The 22,321-nt window shown below is 41.3% G+C and overlaps 1 protein-coding gene across 4 annotated transcripts in view; it reads right to left on the bottom strand.

The window, feature by feature from the left end:
- Window positions 1-22,321, bottom strand: part of ccdc57 (coiled-coil domain containing 57) — a 184,594-nt gene that overhangs the window by 143,708 nt on the left and 18,565 nt on the right. For all 4 annotated transcript variants that reach the window (XM_078570969.1, XM_078570970.1, XM_078570972.1 and 1 more), the window contains exons 2-3: window positions 20,918-21,331; window positions 19,444-19,552 (exon numbers count right to left, since the gene is read on the bottom strand). In XM_078570969.1, the coding sequence (XP_078427095.1) occupies window positions 19,444-19,552; window positions 20,918-21,315 (507 nt within the window). In that variant the 5' untranslated portion in view covers window positions 21,316-21,331. The remainder of the gene's footprint in view (window positions 1-19,443; window positions 19,553-20,917; window positions 21,332-22,321) is intronic.

The following is a 22,321-nucleotide window of genomic DNA, read 5'->3' as shown; positions in this document are numbered from 1 at the left end:
ACACCTGACCTACCTACCTAATCCCATTTGCCAGCACTTGGCCCATAGCCTTGAATGTTATGACGTGCCAAGTGCTCATCCAGGTACTTTTTAAAGGATGCGAGGCAACCCGCCTCCACCACCCTCCTGGGCAGCGCATTCCAGACCGTCGCCACCCTCTGGGTAAAAAAGTTTTTCCTCACATCCTCCCAAAACCTCCTGCCCCACACCTTGAACTTATGCCCCCTGGTGACTGACCCTTCAACTAAGGGGAACAGCTGCTTCTTATCCACCCTGTCCATGCACCTCATAATCTTGTTCACCTTGATCAGGTTGCCCCTCAGTCTTCTCTGCTCCAACAAAAACAACCCATGTCTATCCAACCTCTTTTCATAACTTAAATGTTTCATCCCAGGCAACATCCTGGTGAATCTCCTCTGCACCCCCTCCAGTGCAATCACATCCTTCCTATAACGTGGCGACCAGAACTGCACACAGTACACCAGCTGTGGCCTCACCAAGGTTCTATACAACTCCAACATGACCTCCCTACTTTTGTAATCTATGCCTCGATTGATAAAGGCAAGTGTCCCATATGCCTTTTTCACCACCCCACTAACATGCCCCTCCGCCTTCAGAGATTTATGGACACACACGCCAAGGTCCCTTTGTTCCTCAGAACTTCCTAGTGCCATGCCATTCATTGAATACTTCCTTGTCAAATTACTCCTTCCAAAGTGTATCACCTCACACTTTTCAGGGGTAAATTCCATCTGCCACTTATCTGCCCATTTGACCATCCCATCTATATCTTCCTGTCGCCCAAGACATTCAACCTCACTGTTAACCACCCAGCCAATCTTTGTGTCATCCGCAAACTTACTAATCCTACCCCCCACATAGTCATCTATGTCGTTTATATAAATGACAAATAATAGGGGACCCAGCACAGATCCCTGTGGTACGCCACTGGACACTGGCTTCCAGTCACTAAAGCATCCTTCTGTCATTACCCTCTGCCTCCTACAACTAAGCCAATTTTGAATCCACCTTGTATTACCCTGTATCCCATGTGCATTTGCCTTCTTTACAAGTCTCCCATGTGGGACCTTGTCAAAGGCTTTGCTGAAATCCATATAAACTACATCAACTGCACTACCCTCATCTATACACCTGGGCCCCTCCTCAAAAAATTCAATCAAATTTGTTAGGAATGACCTCTCTCTGACAAAGCCATGCTGACTATCCCTGATCAAACCTTGCCTCTCCAAGTGGAGATAGATACTCTCCTTCAGAATTTTCTCCAATAGTTTCCCTACCACTGACGTGAGACTCACTGTTCTGTAGTTCCCTGGCTTATCTCTACAACCCTTCTTAAATAGCGGAACCACATTAGCTGTTCTCCAGTCCTCTGGCACCTCCCCCGTGGCCAGAGAGGAATTAAAAATTTGGGTGAGAGCCCCTGCGATCTCCTCCCTTGCCTCCCTCAGCAGTCTGGGACACAAATCATCTAGACCTGGAGATTTGTCCACTTTTAAGCCTGCCAACACCTCCAATACCTTGTCACCCCCTATATCAATTTGCTTAAGAACCTCGCAGTCTCTCTCCCCGAGTTCCATACCTTCATCCTCATTCTCTTGGGTGAAGACGGACGTGAAGTATTCATTCAACACTCTAGCGATGTCATCTGGCTCCACCCATAGATTGCCCCCTTGGTCCCTTACGGGCCCTACTCTTTCCCTGATTATCCTCTTCCCATTGATATACTTATAGAATATCTTGGGATTTTCCCTACTTTTACCAGCCAGAGCTTTCTCATATCCCCTCTTTTCTCTCGTAATTGCTTTTTTAAGTTCCACCCTGCACTTTCTGTACTCTACTAATGCCTCTGTTGATTTGCTTCCCTTGTACCTGCTAAAAGCCTCTCTTTTCCTTCTCATCGTAACCTGAATATCTCTGGTCATCCATGGTTCTCTGAGCTTGTTACTCCTTCCTATCACCCTAGAGGGAACATGTTGAGCCTGTACCCTCCCCATTTCCTTTTTGAACACCCCCCACTGCTCCTCTGTAGATTTACCCACAAGTAACTGTTCCCAGTCTACCTTGGCCAGATCCTACCTTATTTTACTAAAATCCACTCTCCCCAATCCAAAACATTTTTTTGCAACTTGTCGATTTCTTTGTCCATAACAAACTTAAAATGTACCATGTTGTGGTCGCTATCACTAAAATGCTCACCCCCTACCACCTCAGCCACCTGTCTGGCTTCATTCCCCAGAATTAGGTCCAGCACTGTGCCATCCCTTGTTGGGCCCTCTACATATTGACCTAAAAAGTTCTCCCGTACACATTTCAAGAAATCCACTCCATCCAAGCCCTTAACACTATGTCTATCCCAATTAATGTTTGGAAAGTTGAAATCACCTAATATAATTACCCTATTGTTTTTGTTTTTACACACCTCCACAAATTGTGCACATATTTGTTCCTCAATTTCCCGCTGACTATCTGGGGGTCTATAATAAACACCTAACAATGTGGCTGCCCCTTTTTTATTCCTAAACTCTACACACAAAGCTTCATTTGATGCCCCCTCCAAGATATCATCTCTCCTTACAGCAGTAACTGACTCCTTAACTAATAATGCAATGCCTCCTCCTCTTTTACCCCCTCCCCTGTCTCGCCTGAAGATTCTATATCCCGGAATGTTGAGCTGTCAATCCTACCCCTCCCTCAACCACGTCTCAGTGATGGCTACTATATCACAATTCCATGTGTCAATCCTCACCCTTAACTCATCCGTTTTATCTGTAGTACTCCTGGCATTAAAGTAGAGGCCTTCCAGCCTTGCCTTACTCCCTTGAAGCTTAATGCAGCTGTACTCCCTCTGACTTGATTGTTTTACTGTATTATGATGTGTCCATATTCCGCTAACATTCTGTGTCCCCTCCCCCTGCCGAATTAGTTTAAACTCCTCCCAATAGCACTAGCAAACCCGCCCACAAGGATGTTAGTCCCGCTCTGGTTCAGCTGTAGACCATCCCGCTTGTACAGGTCCCACCTTCCCCAGAAACAGTCCCAGTGATCCAGGAATCTAAAACCCTCCCTCCTGCACCAACTCTTAAGCCACGTATTCATCTGCACTATTCTCCTATTTCTAAACTCGCTAGCACGTGGCACTGGGAGTAATCCAGAGATTACAACCTGAGAGGTCTTGCTTTTTAGTCTACTGCCTAACTCCCTGAATTCTTGATGCAAGACCTCATCCCTCTTTCTGCCTATGTCATGGGTACCAACATGTACCATGACCTCTGACTTATCACCCTGCCCCTTCAGGATGCTCTGCAGCCGTTCAGTGATATCCCGGACCCTGGCACCAATATTTGCAATTGGATCTGCAAACCAAACTTTGGTTTAACATCAGATATGGGATGACACCAATCTAGAAAGTGAATAATTACTCATCTTTCAAAGTGACAGGAGAATCTTTCAGAATCCATTACCCAGCTCTCCCGGGCTCATCATTTATTTTCCTTCCAGTGAATAAATCAGTCCTCTAGACCAGGAACACTTCAAAAGTCCTATGAGTCCTTGATGCGTTGAAGCTAGTTGTAAATCTTAACTCTGCAGAGATTAACATTTGAACCAGGACCCTTCTAGTCTTAAAAACAAAAAGCTAAAAGCTACTGCGGATGCTGGAAATCCAAAACAAAAACAGAATTACCTGGAAAAACTCAGCAGGTCTGGCAGCATCGGTGGAGAAGAAATCAGTTAACGTTTCGAGTCTTCATGACCCTTCGGCAGAACTGAGTATAGTTAGGAGAAAGGTGAAATATAAGCTGGTCTAAGGTGGGGGGGCAGGGGGAGAGAGAAGTTGAGGGTGTGGTGATCGTGGAGATAAGCAAGCAGTGATAGGAGCAGATAATCAAAAGATGTCACAGACAAAAGGATCAAAGAGGTGTTGAAGGTGGTGATATTTGACTAAGAAAAGTGCTAATTAAGAATGGAAGACAGGACACACAAAGTACAGCTCTAGTGGGGGTGGGGTGGAAAAGACTAACAAGGTTTTAGTTTTAGATTTAAAAATAATGGAAATAGGTGGGGAAAGAAAAATCTATATAAATTATTGAAAAAAAAGTGGGGGGGGGGGGAGAGAGACGGGGTGGGGATGGGGGGAGGGGGGGTTTAAGATCTAAAGTTGTTGAATTCAATATTCAGCCCGGAAGGCTGTAAAGTGCCTAGTCGGAAGATGAGGTGCTAGTCTTTCTAGTCTTCCTAGTTTCTAGTCTTCCTTCTAGTGTTTCTAGTTTTAAAACTGGCCATGGGAGGAACTCTGCGTACATAACATCTCTTTTTGTACAGTCAAAAAGCACAGCCCAAACAACAAAGACAAAGTGCACATGTGATGCAATAAGAAACACTGTTCTGTAATGAGTGATTCACTTAACTCATAGCTACTAGAAGCTGACAAGACTTAGATTATCCCTATGCAGAGCAAACCTTCAGCAGAATTTTCTTGGGAGCTCCATATTCATCATGGACGTAAAAGTTTTGACTCTATGGTCAAGTGTTTGGTTTTATGTTTGATTCTACATTCTGTCATTGTTTCTTTAAGTAAAGAGTAATCACAGTGATAAATATTTGAAATAATCTAATAAAATGACAGTGGCACAAACACTGGCATTATGCAACAATTAGAATATCACAATGGCAGAGTTAACATACTAGAGGGGTGAACTTTGATGGCTTTCTTTTCGTTCATGTTTGCTTAAAATCGATTTCAAATTGGCCAAACACCTCTGAATAAAAAGGACAGGATTAGATTTAGTTCTGTTAACCATGCATAGTATAATGATCATCACATTTAAGGATATATTAATCATCACTTAGGTGAGGGAGTGAAGAGCACCTATTACCCATGGAATTTCATCTCACCATAGTCTAAATATCTGAAGGGCAAGAAGCAAAGGGGAAAAACTACAGATAATAATAAAAACTGGGGAAAGGCAGTAGGAGGTAACTGGTGTTTATGGAGTCATTCCCAAGCAAGGAGTCAACATGTTCAGGAAAAGGGAATGGGAAGGAGAGAAAACTGACAAGATTTTTTTTCAAAAATTTAACTTAAAGATGGAATTTTACTTTTTCACTTTAGCACATGTCCACAAGCCCAGATCTTCCACTCAGCCATACCACTAACAGAAGTACAATATTCCTGTGTCTCAGAACAGAGTTGAATTTCCAGAGTCAGGAGCAGTTAAGTGATTTTAATGGGCTCTCAAGACTCCCCTCAGGTGTTCGCCTGGAGATTGTCATGACCCCAAATTACTTATGGACATATTGAACTTTTAAGTAAGGCTCATTTTTTTCAAAAAAAGGGACATATGAGCAAAAGTTGGTTGAAACTGTAAGGTAACCATTTGCTGGAAAATTCCTATGTGGATTACTTGACCAACTAATTCAGAAAGAACTGAATGTCGCACTTAAAAGGTGTGACACAGCCAACTTCAGACAGAGGCACTTCAAAGGAAAAGAGACAATGCAAACTGAACTGTAATGTCCTGTGGTTGTGGAGATAGTGGAACAATGATTACCATCTCAGTCGAAACCACCTCCTGTGAGTTCAACGATGCAAGTTGAAAGGAGAGCAGTTTCTGGGGGAAGGCATGTTTGTTTCTTCGCTCCAGGAATACACAAGAAAAGGGGTTAAAAGCCAGCTGCAACCCTAGCTGTGTGTGTTAGTCTGGTGTTCTGTTTTGGTGTGTGTGTGTGTGCTGTGAAGGTCACAGCTGAAAAACCCAACTGGGCATCCCTGCGCTTGCAGGTAAAAAATTCTCTCTTTGATTGATTGAAACAAGTCACAAGTCAGCAAAGCCACAGTCAAAAAGGAAACAGAACAACTCCTTTTCAGCTAACCTCCAAAACCAAGGATCTCCAAAGCAACTGCTCAACTGCCAAAGTCAGTGCTATCGAAATCACCCAACTTAACGGCCACAACATTTCACCATCTACTCCTCATGGACAAGCCAAGGGACTGATTCATAAATCTTTTTAACTTTTATTTTTGGACTCAATTTCTCATTTCTAATCTGTGCGTTGCGTTGTTATTACTTTTCTTCAGACTTTATAACAAATAAACTCTCTTTCTTTCACTCAAAAAGCTTGGTTAAATTGGCTCCTTTTAAAAAATAAATACATTTGGACTGGGAAAATGTATCCACGAGGGAAGGGATCCTTTTGAAATTAAAAACAAAAAACTGCGGATGCTGGAAATCCAAAACAAAAACAGAAACACCTGGAAAAACTCAGCAGGTCTGGCAGCATCGGCGGAGAAGAACAAAGTTGATGTTTTGAGTCCTCATGACTTGAAACGTCAACTTTGTTCTTCTCCGCTGATGCTGCCAGACCTGCTGAGTTTTTCCAGGTATTTCTGTTTTTCCTTTTGAAATTAACCTTGTTGCAACCAGCCAAGGAGGTTGAATAAAGAAAAGGTGCCAGCTCATCCCTCTTTACCTCGGGACCGTAGCAATTTGGGGTACCTTGTCCAGGTTCATAACAAATTGGGGATCTCGTCCAAGAATTTAACAAATTGGGGGATCTCGCCTGGGGACCGGTTGTAACAGGAAGTAGGGAATGACTGTGACAGGCATCAAAGACTTGCCGCACAGTGGCTTAGCTCACAACCTCTATGTTGCCTTTAAAAGTTGATCATAAAGGCTAAACATTTTAACAAAAAGATGCTTGAACCTCAGGTCCTTTAAAAGTTAAATATTCCTTCCACAGCAAACAGCAATGTTAGATGCCAGAAGCAATCAGGTACTTCAGTAACTAATGTTGTTCGATGTGTAAATGGTAGAATTTACATTAGATTACACATTCATCTCATTTGCATACAAAGAGCCATATCAATGGGTGCATGATACATCACCCATCAGTTCCAGCAGATATCACACATGGCCATCATTTTCCAATCCTCACAGGTGAAGTGCTGGAGGACAGGGGAACTGATAATGTGCCATTGTTTAAAAAATAAAAATTAAAGCGATAGGCTGAGTAATTACAAGCCAGTCAACCCAGCCTCAGTGGTGGGCAAATTATTGGGAAAAATTCTGAGGGACAATTTAAATCGTCATTTAGAAAGGCATAGGTTAATCAAGGATAATCAGCATGGATTTATTATGGGATGTCATATCAGACTAACTTGATTGAATTTTTTCAGGAGTAACAGGGTTGATGATGGTAGCGTGTTTGATACAGTCTACATGGATTTTGGCAAGGTTTTAGACAAAGTCCAAAATGGCAAGCTGATCAGAAAAGAATAAACCAAGGGAAGGTGGCAAGTTTGATCCAGAATTGGCTCAGTGTTAGGAAGCAAAGAATAATGGTCGACGAATATTTGTGTGACAGGAAGACCATTTCCAGTGAAGTTCCACAGGGCTCAGAACTAGGTCTTGCATGACTCAGAACTTGGTTTCTTGCTTTTTGGGGTGTATATATCAATGATTTAGACTTAAATGTAGGAGGTATGGAACAAGTTGGCAAATGATATAAAAATTCAAGATGTGATTGATGGCAAGGAAAAAAGCTATTGGCTTTCCATCCCCAGGACCAACCTAATGAACCTTCTCTGGACTGCCTCCAATGTCATTTTATCTTTCCTTAGATAAGGGGATCAAAACTGTTCACAGTATTCTAGATGTGGTCTAACTAGTGCCTTGTATAGTTTTAGCATTTTTAGCTATTTTTATATCCATTCCCTTTGAAATAAAGGCCAACATTCCATTTGCCTTCCCTATTACCTGCTGAACATGTATGCTAGCTTTTTGTGATTCATGCACAAAGACCCCCAAATCCATGTGCTGTAGTTTTCTGCAGTCTTTCTCCATTTAAATAATATTCAGCTCTTCTATTCTTCCTGCATAATCTCACAGTTTCCCACATTATATTCTATCCACCAAGTTTTTGCCCACTCACTTAACCTGTCTACATCCCTCTTTACACTCTGTGTCATCCTTACCACTTGCCTTCCCACCTATTTTTTTGTGTCATCCACAAACTGGGCGATAATACATTCACTTCCCTCATCCAGGTCATTAATATATATTGTAAATAATAATTGTGGCCCCAGCACTGATCCCTGTGACACTCCACTAGTTAGAGGTTGCCATCCTGAAAATGCCTCCCTTATCCCAAATCTCTGCCTTCTATTAGTTAGCCAATCCTCTATCCATGTTAAAATTCTACCCCCAACACTAGGGGCTCTTATCTTATTAAGTAGCCTTATGTGCAGTATCTTATTGAATGCCTTTTGGAAATTCAAATATATTACATCTACTGGTTCCCCTTTATCTATCCTCAAAGAATTTTAATACATTTGTCAGGTATGATTTCCCCCTTCGTGAAGCTATGCTGACTCTTCTTGTTATACTATGCATTTCTAAATGTTCTGCTATTACATCCTTTATAATAGACTCTAACATTTTCCCAATGGTGGATGGAAAGCTACGTTAAGCCTATAGTTAGCTGTTTTTGTCTCCCTCCCTTTTTGAATAAGGGTGCTACATTGGCAGTTTTCCAATCCTTTGGGACTTTTTCGGAATCTAAGGATTCTCGGAAGATTGCTACCAGTGCATCCACCATCTCTGTAGCTACTTCCTTTAATATCCTAGGATGCAACCCATCAGGTCAGGGGACTTATGGGCCTTTAGCCCCATTAGTTTCCTTCGTATTTTTTCTCTAGTGATAGTGTTTATTTCCTCCCCTGCTTTTGCCCTTTGATTATTTAGTATTTTTGGAATGCTATTAATGTCTTCTACCGTGAAAACTGATGCAAAGTACTTATTCAACTCCTCTGCCCGTTTCCTGGTTCCCCATTATTATTTCCCCAGCCTCATTCACTAAGGGGCCTTTGTTCAATTTGGCCTCTCTCTTCCTTTTTACATATTTAAAGAAGCTCTTACTGTACATTTTTATATTACTTGCTAGTTTACCCTCAAAGTTTATTTTCTCCCACTTTATTATTTTTTTGGTTATCTTTTGCAATTTATATAACTTTCCCAATCCTCTGGCTTAGCACTAATCTTTGCCACATTGTAATTTTTTTCAATTTGATACAATCCTTAACTTCCTTGGCTAACCATGGTTGGTTTATCCCCTTCCTAGAATCCTTCTTTCTCACTGGGATATATCTTTGTTGTGAGTCATGAACTATCTTCTTAAACATCCGCTATTGTTCATCAGCCGACTTTTCTGCTAAACTCCTTTCCCAGCCCACTCCAGCCAACTCTGCCCTCATTCCTTTGTAATTACCCTTATTTAAGTTTAGCGCAGTTGTTTCCGATCCAAGTGTCTCACTCTCAAACTGAATGCTAAATTCTACCATGTTATGGTCACCGTTTCCTAGGGGATCTTTCATTCTGAGATCATTTTTTAAACCTGCCTCATTACACATTACCAGATCCAATAGCCTGACCCCTGGTTGGATTCACAACATACTGTTCTAGGAAACTGTCCCAAATACACTCTATGAATTCTTGCTTGTGGCTACCTCTGCCAATTTGATTTCCCAATCTACATGACGATTAAAGTCATCCATGATTAATGTACTGCCTTTTTTACATGCCCTCATTATCTCCTGATTTATTCTTTGTCCTACAGTATAGCTACTGTTAGGGGGCCTATAGACCACTCCCACCAACATCTTCTTCCCCTTGTTATTTCCTACCTCCACCCATATGGATTCTACATTCTCCGATCCAAGATCCTTTCTTGCTATTGTACTTATTCAATCTCGTACTAACGAAGCTACCCCACCATCCTTTCCTTCCTGCCTGTCCTTTCAAAAAGTCACATATACCTGAATATTTAGTTGCCAGCTTTGATCTCCTTGTAACCTGTTATGTCTCTGTAACGTCTCTGTAATGGCTATAAGATCATACCCATTAATCTCTATTTGTGCTGTTAATTCATTTATTTTGTTCCGGATACTATGTGCATTTAAGTAAAAAGCCATTAATTTAGCCTTTTTACCATTTCTTCCCCCTTTGACTCTATATGTTGCTGTTTTTTTACATCTGTACACTCTGTCCCTTCCTGTCACACTCTGAGTGTCATTACCTAAATAGCTGTCCTGCAATGCTGCCCCTATCCTTTTGCTTTATAAGCCTACAAGTCCCCTATCCAGAACCCTCCACCCCTCTATTTAATTTAAAGCCCTCTCTACAGCCCCAGCTATTCAATTCGTCAGGACACTGGTCCCAGCATGGCTCAAGTAAAGCCCATCCCACCAGAACAGCTCCCTTCTACCCCAATACTGAGGCCAGTGCCCCATGAACTGAAACCCATTCCTCCCACACCAATCTGTGAGCCACGCGTTTAACTCCTTGACATTCTTTGCCCTATGCCAGTTTGCCCGTGACTCAGATAGTAATCCAAAGGTTATTACATTGGAGGTTCTGCTTTTTAATTTAGCTCCTAACTGTGCAAATTCTTTCTGCAGACCCTCCTTTCTAGTCCTATCAGTGTTGCTGGTACCAACATGGACACCGACAACTAGATCCCACCCCTCCCATTCCAAGTTCCTCTCCAGCCCTGAGGAGATGTCCTTAACCCTGGCATCGGGCAGGCAGCACAGCCTTCGGGACTCACGCTCACAGCTGCAGAGAACAGTATCTATCCCCCTAATTATACTGTTGTTCCCTACCACTCCTAGATTCCTATTTCCTCCCCCACTCCCAGTACCATGGTGCGGTGGTCAGTTCACTCATCTTCCCTGCAGTCCCCACTCTCGTCCACACAGCTTGCAAGAGCCTCGTAACTGTTGGGCAATTGCAGGGGCTGAGGCTCCTCGAGCGCTATCCCCTGGATCCCCATACCTGCCTCGTCTGCAGTTACTCCCTCCCGTCCCTGATCACAGACCAAATTTGAATTACCTAATCTGAGGGTTGTGACCCCCACTCCTGGAGCAAAGTGTCCAGGTAACTTTCCCCCTCCCTGATGCGGTGCAATGTCTGCAGCTCGGACTCCAGCTCCTCAACTCAGATCTGAAGTTCTTCGAGCTGCAAACACTTACTACAGATGTGTTTGCTCTGGATCACCTTGGTGTCCAGCAGCTCCCACATGCTGCAGCAGCAACACATCACCCGTCCTGCCATCATTATCATATTTAATTTAATTAATTAATTACTTTAGTATCCCCGCTGTTTACACTTTATTGTAATTATTTTTTTTACACCAGTATCAATCTTATGCTGTTTCAAACTGTGAAGCTCCCGGCTCTCCTCCCACTGTTTCAAACTTTGAAACTCCCGCTCTCCTCTCGTTGTTTCAAACTGTGAAACTCCCACTCTTCTCTTGCTATTTCAAACTGAAACTCTGGAAAGCAATATTAGGCTGGATAACTCCTTTTTTTGGCTGGCACAGGCATGATGGGCTGAAAGGCCTTCTGAGGATAAATTTTCTATGCTTCAATGCGTAAAAAATGGGCGTGGATGTAGCAGAATTATTCCTCAGCCCATTTCCTGTTTCCACCTTCCCCAATTCTAGTGAAAAGAAAACAGCAGGAGGACATCACATTTAGGCCATAGAGTTTAGTAAGGGCAAGTGCACAATACCCACATAATCCATTCATGAGGAAAACTGTTATAGCTCACGTATCAAGTAATTGTTTTCCACCATTACCCATTGTGTAACCTCCATTTCTATTGAATATGCAATTGGCAGGGGTGTGAACCATCTGTGAATTCCCAGGGTCATCCCTCAATTCCTGCACTAAATGTCCTGGATTACAAACGGTTTCAATATTGTCTCCACTGAAGTGACCTTACTATAAAATGGATCACTCATGCACAAAAACAAAAAAATCTGAGACCAGCCTGAACTGGGACAATGAAACAATGCTCTGCACTATGCTTTGGATAATGTATTTTCTATAGCAACAGTAAAAGGACTATTATTCTGGCAGGGTGTCCCTGAAATAAGCTTTTGAAAGTTGAAATGTCATAGATGCAAATTAATGGGCAAACTATGGTAATGTGGCTCAACATAAAGCAAGTGCTCACAGAAATGAGTGATTTTTAACTAATGAAAATTTTAGCTGGAAAGGACAAATAAATATGCAAATTTTATTAGATCAGGAAATTCAAGTTTGATCAAAAAATCGGGAATCAATAGTTTTGGTCATTAAAGGAAAAAGATTATTGAATCAATCAGGAATGCCCTCAAAATGTAATCACCAAGAATTGGAAGACAGTTCTGAGTCAATTTAATTCAGTTTTTCAAGGAGGTACACTTCCATGGAGAAGGGGATGATGTTGTTAGGCCCCAAATAGTACAGAATGCATTCAATAGATTTCAGTCAGTATTTTGCAGTTGTATTTCTGTGCAAATTTACCTTAACAAAAAAAATTGGATTTCAGATTAGACAAAGTAAAAGATATTCCATAAGGAGATTTTTGCAGTATGAACTTCATTTTTAATGGGGTTATTAAAAATCTACTAAATCAAACAGCGTGTGCAAACCATTGCAGCATCTTACTTACAAAAATGAGGTTTATAATATGCAGAAAAGTACGTAAAAACATCTTTACTCTTTCCTTTGTTGTCTTCCCAATAGATAGCCCCTGCTTTCGGCAGTATAAGGGATGTCAAAGCTGAAAATAGAACAAACCCTATTTCAAGCACCAAGGGCTAAATGTTGAGATCTGCCAGGGGCATGAATAGAGGTGGATGAGATCAAAAACATCAGTGCTGGGGTCAGTTTCACTAGGTTCACTGGGGGCAGAGGGGGGCGGCCGTGCAGGGCGGCCACAAGATCCCGCCTCATCCATTATCAAGGCCAATTAAGATAGTTAACAATTTCACTGTGAGCTCATTAAGGGGCTTGTTATGATTTTCACGGGAACACGTGGGCTGCATGTGCTGTCTGAGGCAGACAGCGGAAGAAAGGCAGACATGCAGTAATGAATCAGTCATGGCTGGCTCAGGGAATTAGATGGACCCAATGAAAGGGTGAACAGCACAATGAGAAACTTGGTCACTGGGAGTGGGAGACAGGTGCTAGTGGCTTATTCACAGAGGACGGGAATGGGGGGAGTGGGTAGTAAGCATTCAGGTAGTGCAGGGGACTGTTAGCCTCCTGGCATTGTGGAGGCATAACAGCAGGAGGCAAGGCTGCCAAACCCAACTGGGGGCCACCTGAGCACAGGAAAGCAGCAGCTGGCAAGGGAGGCATGACTGGGATAAAGGAATCGAGTGTATCTTAGCCAAATTTGCTGATGATACAAAGATGGGTAGGAAAGCAAGTTGTGAGGAGGACACAAAGAGTCTTTGAAGGGATTTAGAGTTAAGTGAGTGAGCAAAAATTTGGCAAATGAACTATAATGTTGGAAAATGTGATGTTATCCATTTTGGTGGGAAGTATAAGAAAGCAAAATAAATGAAGAGAGACTGCAGAAGCTGCAGTGCAAACCTACCTCCCTCTGAACTTGCAGCACTCTGTTCACTCAGGTCCAACTCCATATTGTCATTCAATCTAGTGTGTGTGGTTAAAAACTGTTACGTTACTAATTTTTCCAGTTCTGATGAAAGATCAACAACCTGAAACGTTACCCAAATGTTAAATGTTTACAGATGCCACATGACCTGCTGAGTACTTTTGGTATTTTCTGTTTTTATTTCATAGAATCAGAGGCCATTCGGCTCATTATGTCTCTGCCATCTCTCTGCGAGAGCAATTCATCTAGTGCCACTCCTCTGTCCTTTTTATACAAATTTATGAACTTACAATTTAGAAGCAGGAGTAGGCCACTCAGCCCCTCGAGCCTGCTCTGCCATTCAATAAGATCATGGCTGATCTGATTTTAACCTCAACTTCACGTTCCTGCCTATCCCTGATAACCTTTCACCCCCTTGCTTATCAAAACAGATGAACTGATAGCACAAATAGAAATAAATAAGTATGATCTGATAGCCATTACAGAGAAATGGCTACAGGGTGACATAGATTGGGACCTGAATATTGAAGGGTATGTGACATTTAGAAAGGACAGAAAGTTCAAAAAGGTGGAGGGGTGGCTCTGTTAATTAATGATGGTATTAGCACATTAGAGAGGGATGATCCAAGTTCAGGGAACCAGGATGTAGAAGCAGTTTGGGTTGAGATGAGGAATGGTAAGGGCAAAATGTCACTTGTGGGAGTGATATACTGGCCCCCTAATATAAAGACATAATGGATGATTGCTGGAAGGGTACTGCAACAATCATGGGGGATTTTAATCTACATATAGACTGGGAAAATCAGATGGGCAAAGGCAGCATAGACGAGGAGTTCCTAGAATGTTTCCGGGATGATTTCATAGGACAGCACGTTCTGGAGCTAGAGAGCAGTATACAGTAGACCTGGTATTCAGCAATGAGATAGGATTAATTGATAACCTCCTAGTGAAGGAAACTTGATTCATTCATTTTGAGGGAGAAACGAGTGTGTCCAAGACTAGTATTTTAAACTCAAATAAGGGCAATTATAAAAGTAGATCTAGAACTGGCAAATGAGATTATGGGGTATGTTAATAGAAGTTCAGTGGCAGACACTTAAAGGGGTATTTCAGAATACACAGAATAGATACATTCCAATGAAAAAGAGAAATTCCAAGGGGAGGGCCCATTGTCCGTAGTTAACTAAAAAAGTTAAAGACAGTATCAAACTTAAAGAAAAAGCATATAATTACACAAAGACGGGTGGTAGGTCAGAAGATTGGAAAGAATATAAAGAAGAGCAAAGAATGACAAAATGATCAATAAGGAGGGAAAAATTAGAGTATGAGACAAAGCTAGCTAGTAACATAAAGACGGATACTAAGAGTTTCTATAGATATTTAAATAAGAAAGAGTTAACAAAGTGAGCGTTGGTCCTATAGAGAGTGCATCTGGGGAATTGATAATGGAAAGTGGGGAGATGCCGGGTGAATTAAACAGGTATTTTGCTTCAGTCTTCACTATAGAGGGCGCAAGTAACATCCCAGAAAAAGCTGTAAATCAGGAAATGGAAGGGAGAAAGGAACTCGGGAAAATTACGATCACAAGGGAAGTGGTATTAAGCAAATTGTTAGGGCTGTAGGCTGACAATCCCCAGGTCAGATGGACTTCACCCTAAGGCTTTGTAAAAAGTGCACCGGTCTTAAGTTTTAAAAATTCCCTAGATTCGGGGAAGGTTTCATTAGATTGGAAAATAGCAAATATAACTCCTTTATTCACAAAGGGAGGGAAGACAGAAAGCAGGAAACTAGAGGCCAGTTAGCCTAACATCTGTCATAGGAAAAATGTTAGAAGCCATTATGAAAGATGTTATAGCAGGGTGCTTAGAAAAATCCAAGGCAACCAGGGCGGAGTCAATATGGTTTTGTAAAAGGGAAATCAAGTTTCTTTGAAGGAGTCGCATGTGCTGTGGATAAAGGGGAACTGGTGGATATACTGTATTTAGATTTCCAGAAGGCATTTGATAAAGCGCCACATCAAAGATTATTGCAGAAAATAAAAGCTCATGGTGTAGGGCGCAACACATTGACATGGATAGAAGATTGGTGAGCTAACAGGAAGCAGAGAGTTGACATAAATGGGTCTTTTTCTGGTTGGCAGGATGTGATGAGTGGTGTACCACAGGGATCAGTGCTGGGGCCTCAGCATTTTACAATTTATATAAATGACTTGGATGAAGGGACTAAAGGAATGGTGGCTAAATTTGCTGATGACACAAAGATAGGTAGGAATGTAAATTGAGAAGAGGACATAAGGAGACTACAAGGTGACATAGCTTAAGTGAGTGGGGAAAGATCTGGCAAATGGAGTATAATGTGGGCAAACGTGAAATTATTCATTTTGGCAGGAAGAATAAAAAGGAAGCTTATTACCTAAATGGTGAAAGATTGCAGAGCTCTGGGATTCATAGGGATCTGGGTGTACTAGTACATGAATCACAAAAGGTTCGTATGCAGGTACAGCAGGTAATTAGGAAAGCTAATAGAATGTTCTCATTTATTGTGAGGGGAATTGATTACAAAAGTAGGGAGGTTATGCAATAGTTGTACAGGGCATTGGTGAGACCACATCTGAAGTACTGTGTGCAGTACTGGTCTCCTTACTTAAAGAAAGATGCAAGTGCGTTAGAAGCAGTTCAGAGAAGGTTTACTGGGGTAATGCCAGGAATGGGTGGGTTGTCTTATGAGGGAAAGGTTGGACAGGTTAGGCTTGTATCCACTGGAATTTAGAAGAGTAAGAGCTGACTTAACTGAAACCTTTAGGATCCTGTGGAGTCTTGACAGGGCGGATGTGGAGAGGATGTCTCCTCTAGTGGGAGAATCTAGAACTAGGGGTCACTGTTTAAAAACAAGAGGTCGCTCATTTAAGACAGAGGTGAGGAGAATTTTTTCCTCTCAGGTGACTGAGAGTCTTTGGAACTCTCTTCCTCAAAAGGCGGTGAAAGCAGAGTCTTTGAATATTTTTAAGGCACAGCTAGCTAGATTCTTGATTAACGGGGGGTGAAAGGTTATCGGGGGTGGGGGTGGGCAGGAATGTGGGGTTGAGGTTACATTCAGATCAGCCACGATCTTATGGAATGGCGGAGCAGGCTCGAGAGACCTACTCCTGCTGCTAATTCATATGTTCATACGGAAGAATCTATCTCCCTCTGCCTTAAAGATATTCAAGGACTCAACCTCAACCATCTTTAGAGAAAGAGAATTCCAAAGTCTTAGAACCGTCTGAGAGAAAATGTTTTTCCTCATCTCTGTAAGCAGCATCCTTGCTTTAAGACACAGAAGTCTCGTTGGCCAATATGGCAATTGAACCCACAACCTTGACATTATTAGCACCATGCGCTAAGCAAACCAGCCACCGCTTTTCTTGTTGCCCCGCAAATGTTTCCTTTCAGATAATGATCCAATTCTCTTTTGAAATCTACAATTGAACCTGCCTCCACCACACTCTCAAGCAGTGCATTCCAGGTCCTGACAACTCGATGCATAAAGAAGTTTACCCTCATGTCACCATTACTTCTTTTGCTAATGCCTTAAATTGGTGTCCTCAGGTTCTCAATCCTTCCAACAATGGGAACATTTCCTCTCTGTCTACTCTATCTATTTTGAATACCTCTATCAAATCTCCTCTCAACCTTCTCTTCTCCAAGGAGAACCTGGAGCCCCAACTTTTCCAATCTTTCTATGTAACTGAAGTCCCTCATTCCTGGAACCATTCTCGTGAATCTTTTCTGCACCCCTTTTAATGCCTTCTCATCCTCCCTAAAGTGTGGTGGCCAGAACTGGACATAATACTCCAGCTGAGGCCGAACTAGCATTTTACACAAGATTATCATAACTTCCTTGCTTTTGTAATCTATGCCCCTATTAATAAAACTCAGGGTCCTATACGCTTTATTAACCTTCCCTGCCACCTTCAATGATTTGTGCACATTTGCCCTCAGATTTCTTTGCTCCTTTATCCCCATTTAGAATTGTATCCTTTGTTTTATATTGTTTCTCCCCATTTTTCCTGTCAAAAATGAATCATTTCAGATTTCCAGCATCCACATATTTTACTTCTGCATCCATTACATTAACTGGTTATTTTCTCATTGCTGTTTGTGGAACCTTGATGGTCGCACATTAGCACATTTAGCTACGTACTAACAGTGACTACAATTCAAAAGCAATTCATTGCTGGTGAAATGCTTGGGATGTCCTGACGGCGTGAAAGGCACTGTATGAATGACAGTTCTTTCTTTGGTGAAATTGCATGATTTTATTCCCTTCTTGAACACGATTGTTCATTTACTGATGTGTAAATTGCTTGCCATTTTCAATGTACTGATTGGCACTGCAATATCTGAAGTGTTGTGAAGCATTTAAAAAATGCAAGCTGCAAAATTGAATCAGCCAACAGGTAGGAATTCTGTTCCAAATTTAGACAGTTTGAAAGGCTGATGTCTTGCCATGCGGCACATTTTCTTGGTGCCTAAAATTTTCAGTCACTGTTTAGCCAGCTTCAGTTTCTCTACCATCCCAAACTGAAACTTCAAACAGTCAAAATTCATGCCTCATTACAATAGCATGAATGACATGCATAATGAATAGTTCACATCACCGAAGAACAGCTAGAGATTAGCAATATATCACAGTGGCATAGTGGTAATGCCAGGCTAATGCTCCAGGGACACAGGTTCAAATCCCACCAGGGCAGCTGGTGGAATTTAAATCCAATTAATAAATCTGAAATTGTCATCATTGTTGAGACTAACTTTCAATGACAACTATCATGGATTGTTGTAAAAACCCATCTGGCTCACTTAGGGAAGGAAACCTGCCATCCTTACCCAGTCTGGCCTACATGTGACTCCAGACCCACACCAATGTGGTTGTCTCTTAATTACCTCCCTGAAATGGCCGAACGAGACACTCAGTCCAAGGGGCAATTAAAGATGGGCAACAAATTCTGGCCTTGCCAACTACATCCACTTTCCATGAAAGAATTAAAAAAATGTCACTTGTGAGGAAGCCCTAATGTATACTATCCACCACAGGTATTCAATTCATTTTTTTTTTAAGTGATGTAACTGCTGAAGAATAACCTGCATGGTGGGGCAGTGTAAATGTGTTATCTTTGAAGTCAAAGTGTCCTAAGAAGACAGGTCTGGGAATGATGTTTAGAAGCAAGCCAACCCTCTGTGCTGACTCATTAATCCACTAATCAATACAGACAATTCTGCCATATTCCAGGCTCCTGTTGAGGACTAATAAACCAACCTATCTTACCAACAGAATCTGAAGAAGTTGATCCATTAAGGAGGGACATAGATCCTACTTGCTCGACTCCAAATAACTCCACAAGTCAATACCCCAAGGCTAGGGTGCTCCTGACATGTAGCAGGAAGCAGACCATGGTCTGGTGTTGGTAGGCTGCACAGTTCTAGCAGCTTAAAATTAGTCTGTACTGCTGCACATACCTGAGGGGTCGAAATGTTAGACACTACCAACCTGCACCAAGAAACTTTCTGAACTTAGGCAAGAGTTCCTAGGATAGGCTTTTCCTCCATATTGGGCAAACAAACTACTTTTGATTTCTAGTTTGGTCAGAGACTTGAACACGTTGAAGGCTTTTAATGTCAGGTGACTAAAAATAAACACAATGACTTATGCTAATAATACTCAGGCATTATAGCTTGCAGTAGTTTAATATAGTTCGTTTTCATTCAAAATAGTTTGATCTTCAGTAAAATCTTTAAAATGGTAAAATGTTGATTCCTCCCTACTGTTGAAATGAAATGAAATGGAATTAAATTGATTACAGTAGTTGACCCTGCCTCAATATTGAAGACATTTTTTCTTGGTAGTGTTTATTAAATTGCTCAGATATTACATTTTGCTTGGAGCAGGGTATACTTCAAAGTCGAACTCAAGCTAAATAGGCTTGTCACCATACCTGTTTTTGTAAAGCAAGTTGTCCCTCTACTTCTTGGACTTTGCGTTCAAGATCTTGTTTTAGGCTCTTATACTCTTCACGCTGCCCATCAATCTTAGAGTCTTTTGAACTATATTTAAAATAGAAAAAACAACAGTTATGAATCACAAATTATTTTGGTTTTTTTTTTAATATTGAAACATGATAAGGAAGGAAGGAAGACAACAGTCCTAAAACTGGACATAAAACACATTTAAATGTACATAGTTATAGAGTTGGTGACTTGTATAATTTATATTATGTAAAATTACTTTGAATACTGACAACAGAAGGTTAAAAAGACAGCTGATGCAATCTGTTGACTCCAATCAGGCTTTAAAATTAAAACTGCTGATACAGTATTTAATTTTTCATTGTCATACATAGACAAACAATTAAAAGGCATCCAATGTCTCAAAGAGTCTATCCAGCCAGTCGGTGAGCCACAATGAAGGATCCAGGTACAATGCACAAAATTATGCTGAGTTAGCTAGTTTTAGCTGAGGTAGCAGTCGACTCAATGTCCCCAAAATTATGGCAGGGGGGTGGTTGGGGGAGAAAAACAGGGAACCCATTTACACTTGGTAACTCTTAATATGAATGCGCTTGTAGTCCTCTGTTGAGGATAAGCGTAGGCTCTTCTGTGAAGGTGAGCCCATAAAGCTCATTCCTGGTGTGTATTGGAGAACAACAAATGTCCTAGCAACCCAAACCCAGGAAGCTGTCAATACCTTTGGAAAGAAGGGAAGAAAGTGAACATTGAAAATGCATAGCATTGGAAGTCTAATAGTTACCTTCACGAAATTCTGCCACTTACCCTAGCATGAGTTGAAACATCAACCTCAGTCAAGTAGGAAAATGTGTCTCAAAATTGCGAGAAGAAACTGGCCATTGCTGCTTTCTGTAATCCCAAAGCACCATTCTCCATTCACATCTCCATTTAAAATTGCAGTAGTGACTTTAAATTTCTGTTCTAGTGTCACTTTTACATTAGGGAAAGGTATATACGGACTGGGAATATATAAAACCATGCTGTTGATCGATACAGAGCTCAATCTACATGGAATCAGTAAAAATTATGATTAATGGCATCTATTCTCACTATTCTTCATTGGTCCTTGACAGCCTGACATGTGAGCCAGTAGCATTATAACATAGCACAGAAAGTCTGTGCAGCATAGCAGCTTCAAATAGAAGGGAACAAAGATCATTTAAGGGGCAGAGCAGCTTTTCCATTCCGACTGGAAGCATATGGTGAGCCTTAACATGTTATTTTCAAAAGGCAAGCAGATAAATGCTTGGGATTAGAATTGCTTACGGAGAATTCTAGATAACACAAAATGGGTTTCAAACAATATTCAATTACTGATGAACCATAATATTTCTAACACCATAACAGCACTATCCACAAACCCACAGACATTCTTATGCAAAATTACTCTCGGCTTGACCATACCTGCGTATTTTCTCTATTTCCAGCTGATGTGCTTTTAGTGCCTGTTGGTACTGGAACTGCAGATCCACCCGTGTCTTTGTCTCTTTAGCAACAAGTTCTTGCATTTTGTCAATCTGAATTTGCAGATCACTGATCTCAGCCTGTTTACAGCTTTCTGTAACCTTTAGTCGCGCAAACATGGCATCATACCGTTCCAAATCTCGGTCTCGTTCCTCCAGTACTTTTAGGTTGAACATAAAGTCCTCTTTCAATATGTTAAATTTTTCTTGCTGTTCTTTCAGTTTTGTTTGTGAATTTTGAAATGCAGTCTCTAGTGACTGAATGCGCCGTACCTGCAGGTCCTTCCATTCCTGTTCCTTTTGAGCAAGGAGCTTATCAAAATTATCTTCTTGAAGCATCCTGGGAAGTTGCACCCTATAAATATAACAAAACAGGTTACTCTAAGATATAGTAACACTGATCAATGAACGTTCCTTGCAGTTCCCAAAATAGAAAAGTTTCAGCATCACTGACCAAAATGTTAAACCATCTTATGTTCAGTACAAATACTGATTGACTTATTATGTACAACCCAGTTTTTCAGGAGCTGAGATGTAACCGGTTAGGAATGGGTTGGATAATTATTGAATGAGATAATCAATTTAATAAATACTCCACCAGCCACAATGGTTTGAAGCTCAAAGTGGAGCTACTTTCTTTTTTCTTGTTTCCAAAAATATACTTAATTCATTAAATTTGTAATGACGCATTATGGTACAATTTAACTGTGGAACTTCACATATGGACCAATTATGTTAAATACAGAACATGAAACACCAGGGTGCCTCAATCCACTTACAATGAAGATTGCATCTACAGTAACATTACATTAAACATTTTCTGATACATACAGGCAGAAGAGGATTCACAGAATAGATGGCCTACCAGCAGCAGTTGATGCTTGTCTCAAATGTGCATCCCTGTGAACAGTCCATAGAGCACACAGTTCTATATGGAGCTGATCGGGATGAATCTTGACAAAAACCACTACATCTCTTCCCAAACGCTCTTGCAAATGTACATTTCAGAAATAGATGGAAAACAATCCAGTAGGATCCACCATCTTCTTTTTCCCACTGGGGATAAAGGCTTTTATGTACAGATCACTGCCAGATTGACCAACGGCCAAATGAGCAAAAGGTGCTTACATCTTGGAAACCAATTTTGGACAGCATATCCATCTTATACATCTGCAGCATTCTATCAAAGGCCTTGTTCGGATCCAAGTTGCTAAAACAGGTGCCCACACTCCTGACCCAAATGTAGGCGAACTGATCCATGGGTCGTGTGAGGCTATCAGAGATGATTGGTGTTGTGGGGGAGGAAATCAGTAGTTCAATTTTGACCCCATTTGCAATGACTTTG

The sequence above is a fragment of the Cetorhinus maximus genome, chromosome 24, assembly GCF_964194155.1.
Source record: "Cetorhinus maximus chromosome 24, sCetMax3.hap1.1, whole genome shotgun sequence".
NCBI lineage: Eukaryota > Metazoa > Chordata > Chondrichthyes > Lamniformes > Cetorhinidae > Cetorhinus > Cetorhinus maximus.
Note: the sequence above shows the minus strand (reverse complement) of the source record. Positions and strands in the feature narration are given on the sequence as shown.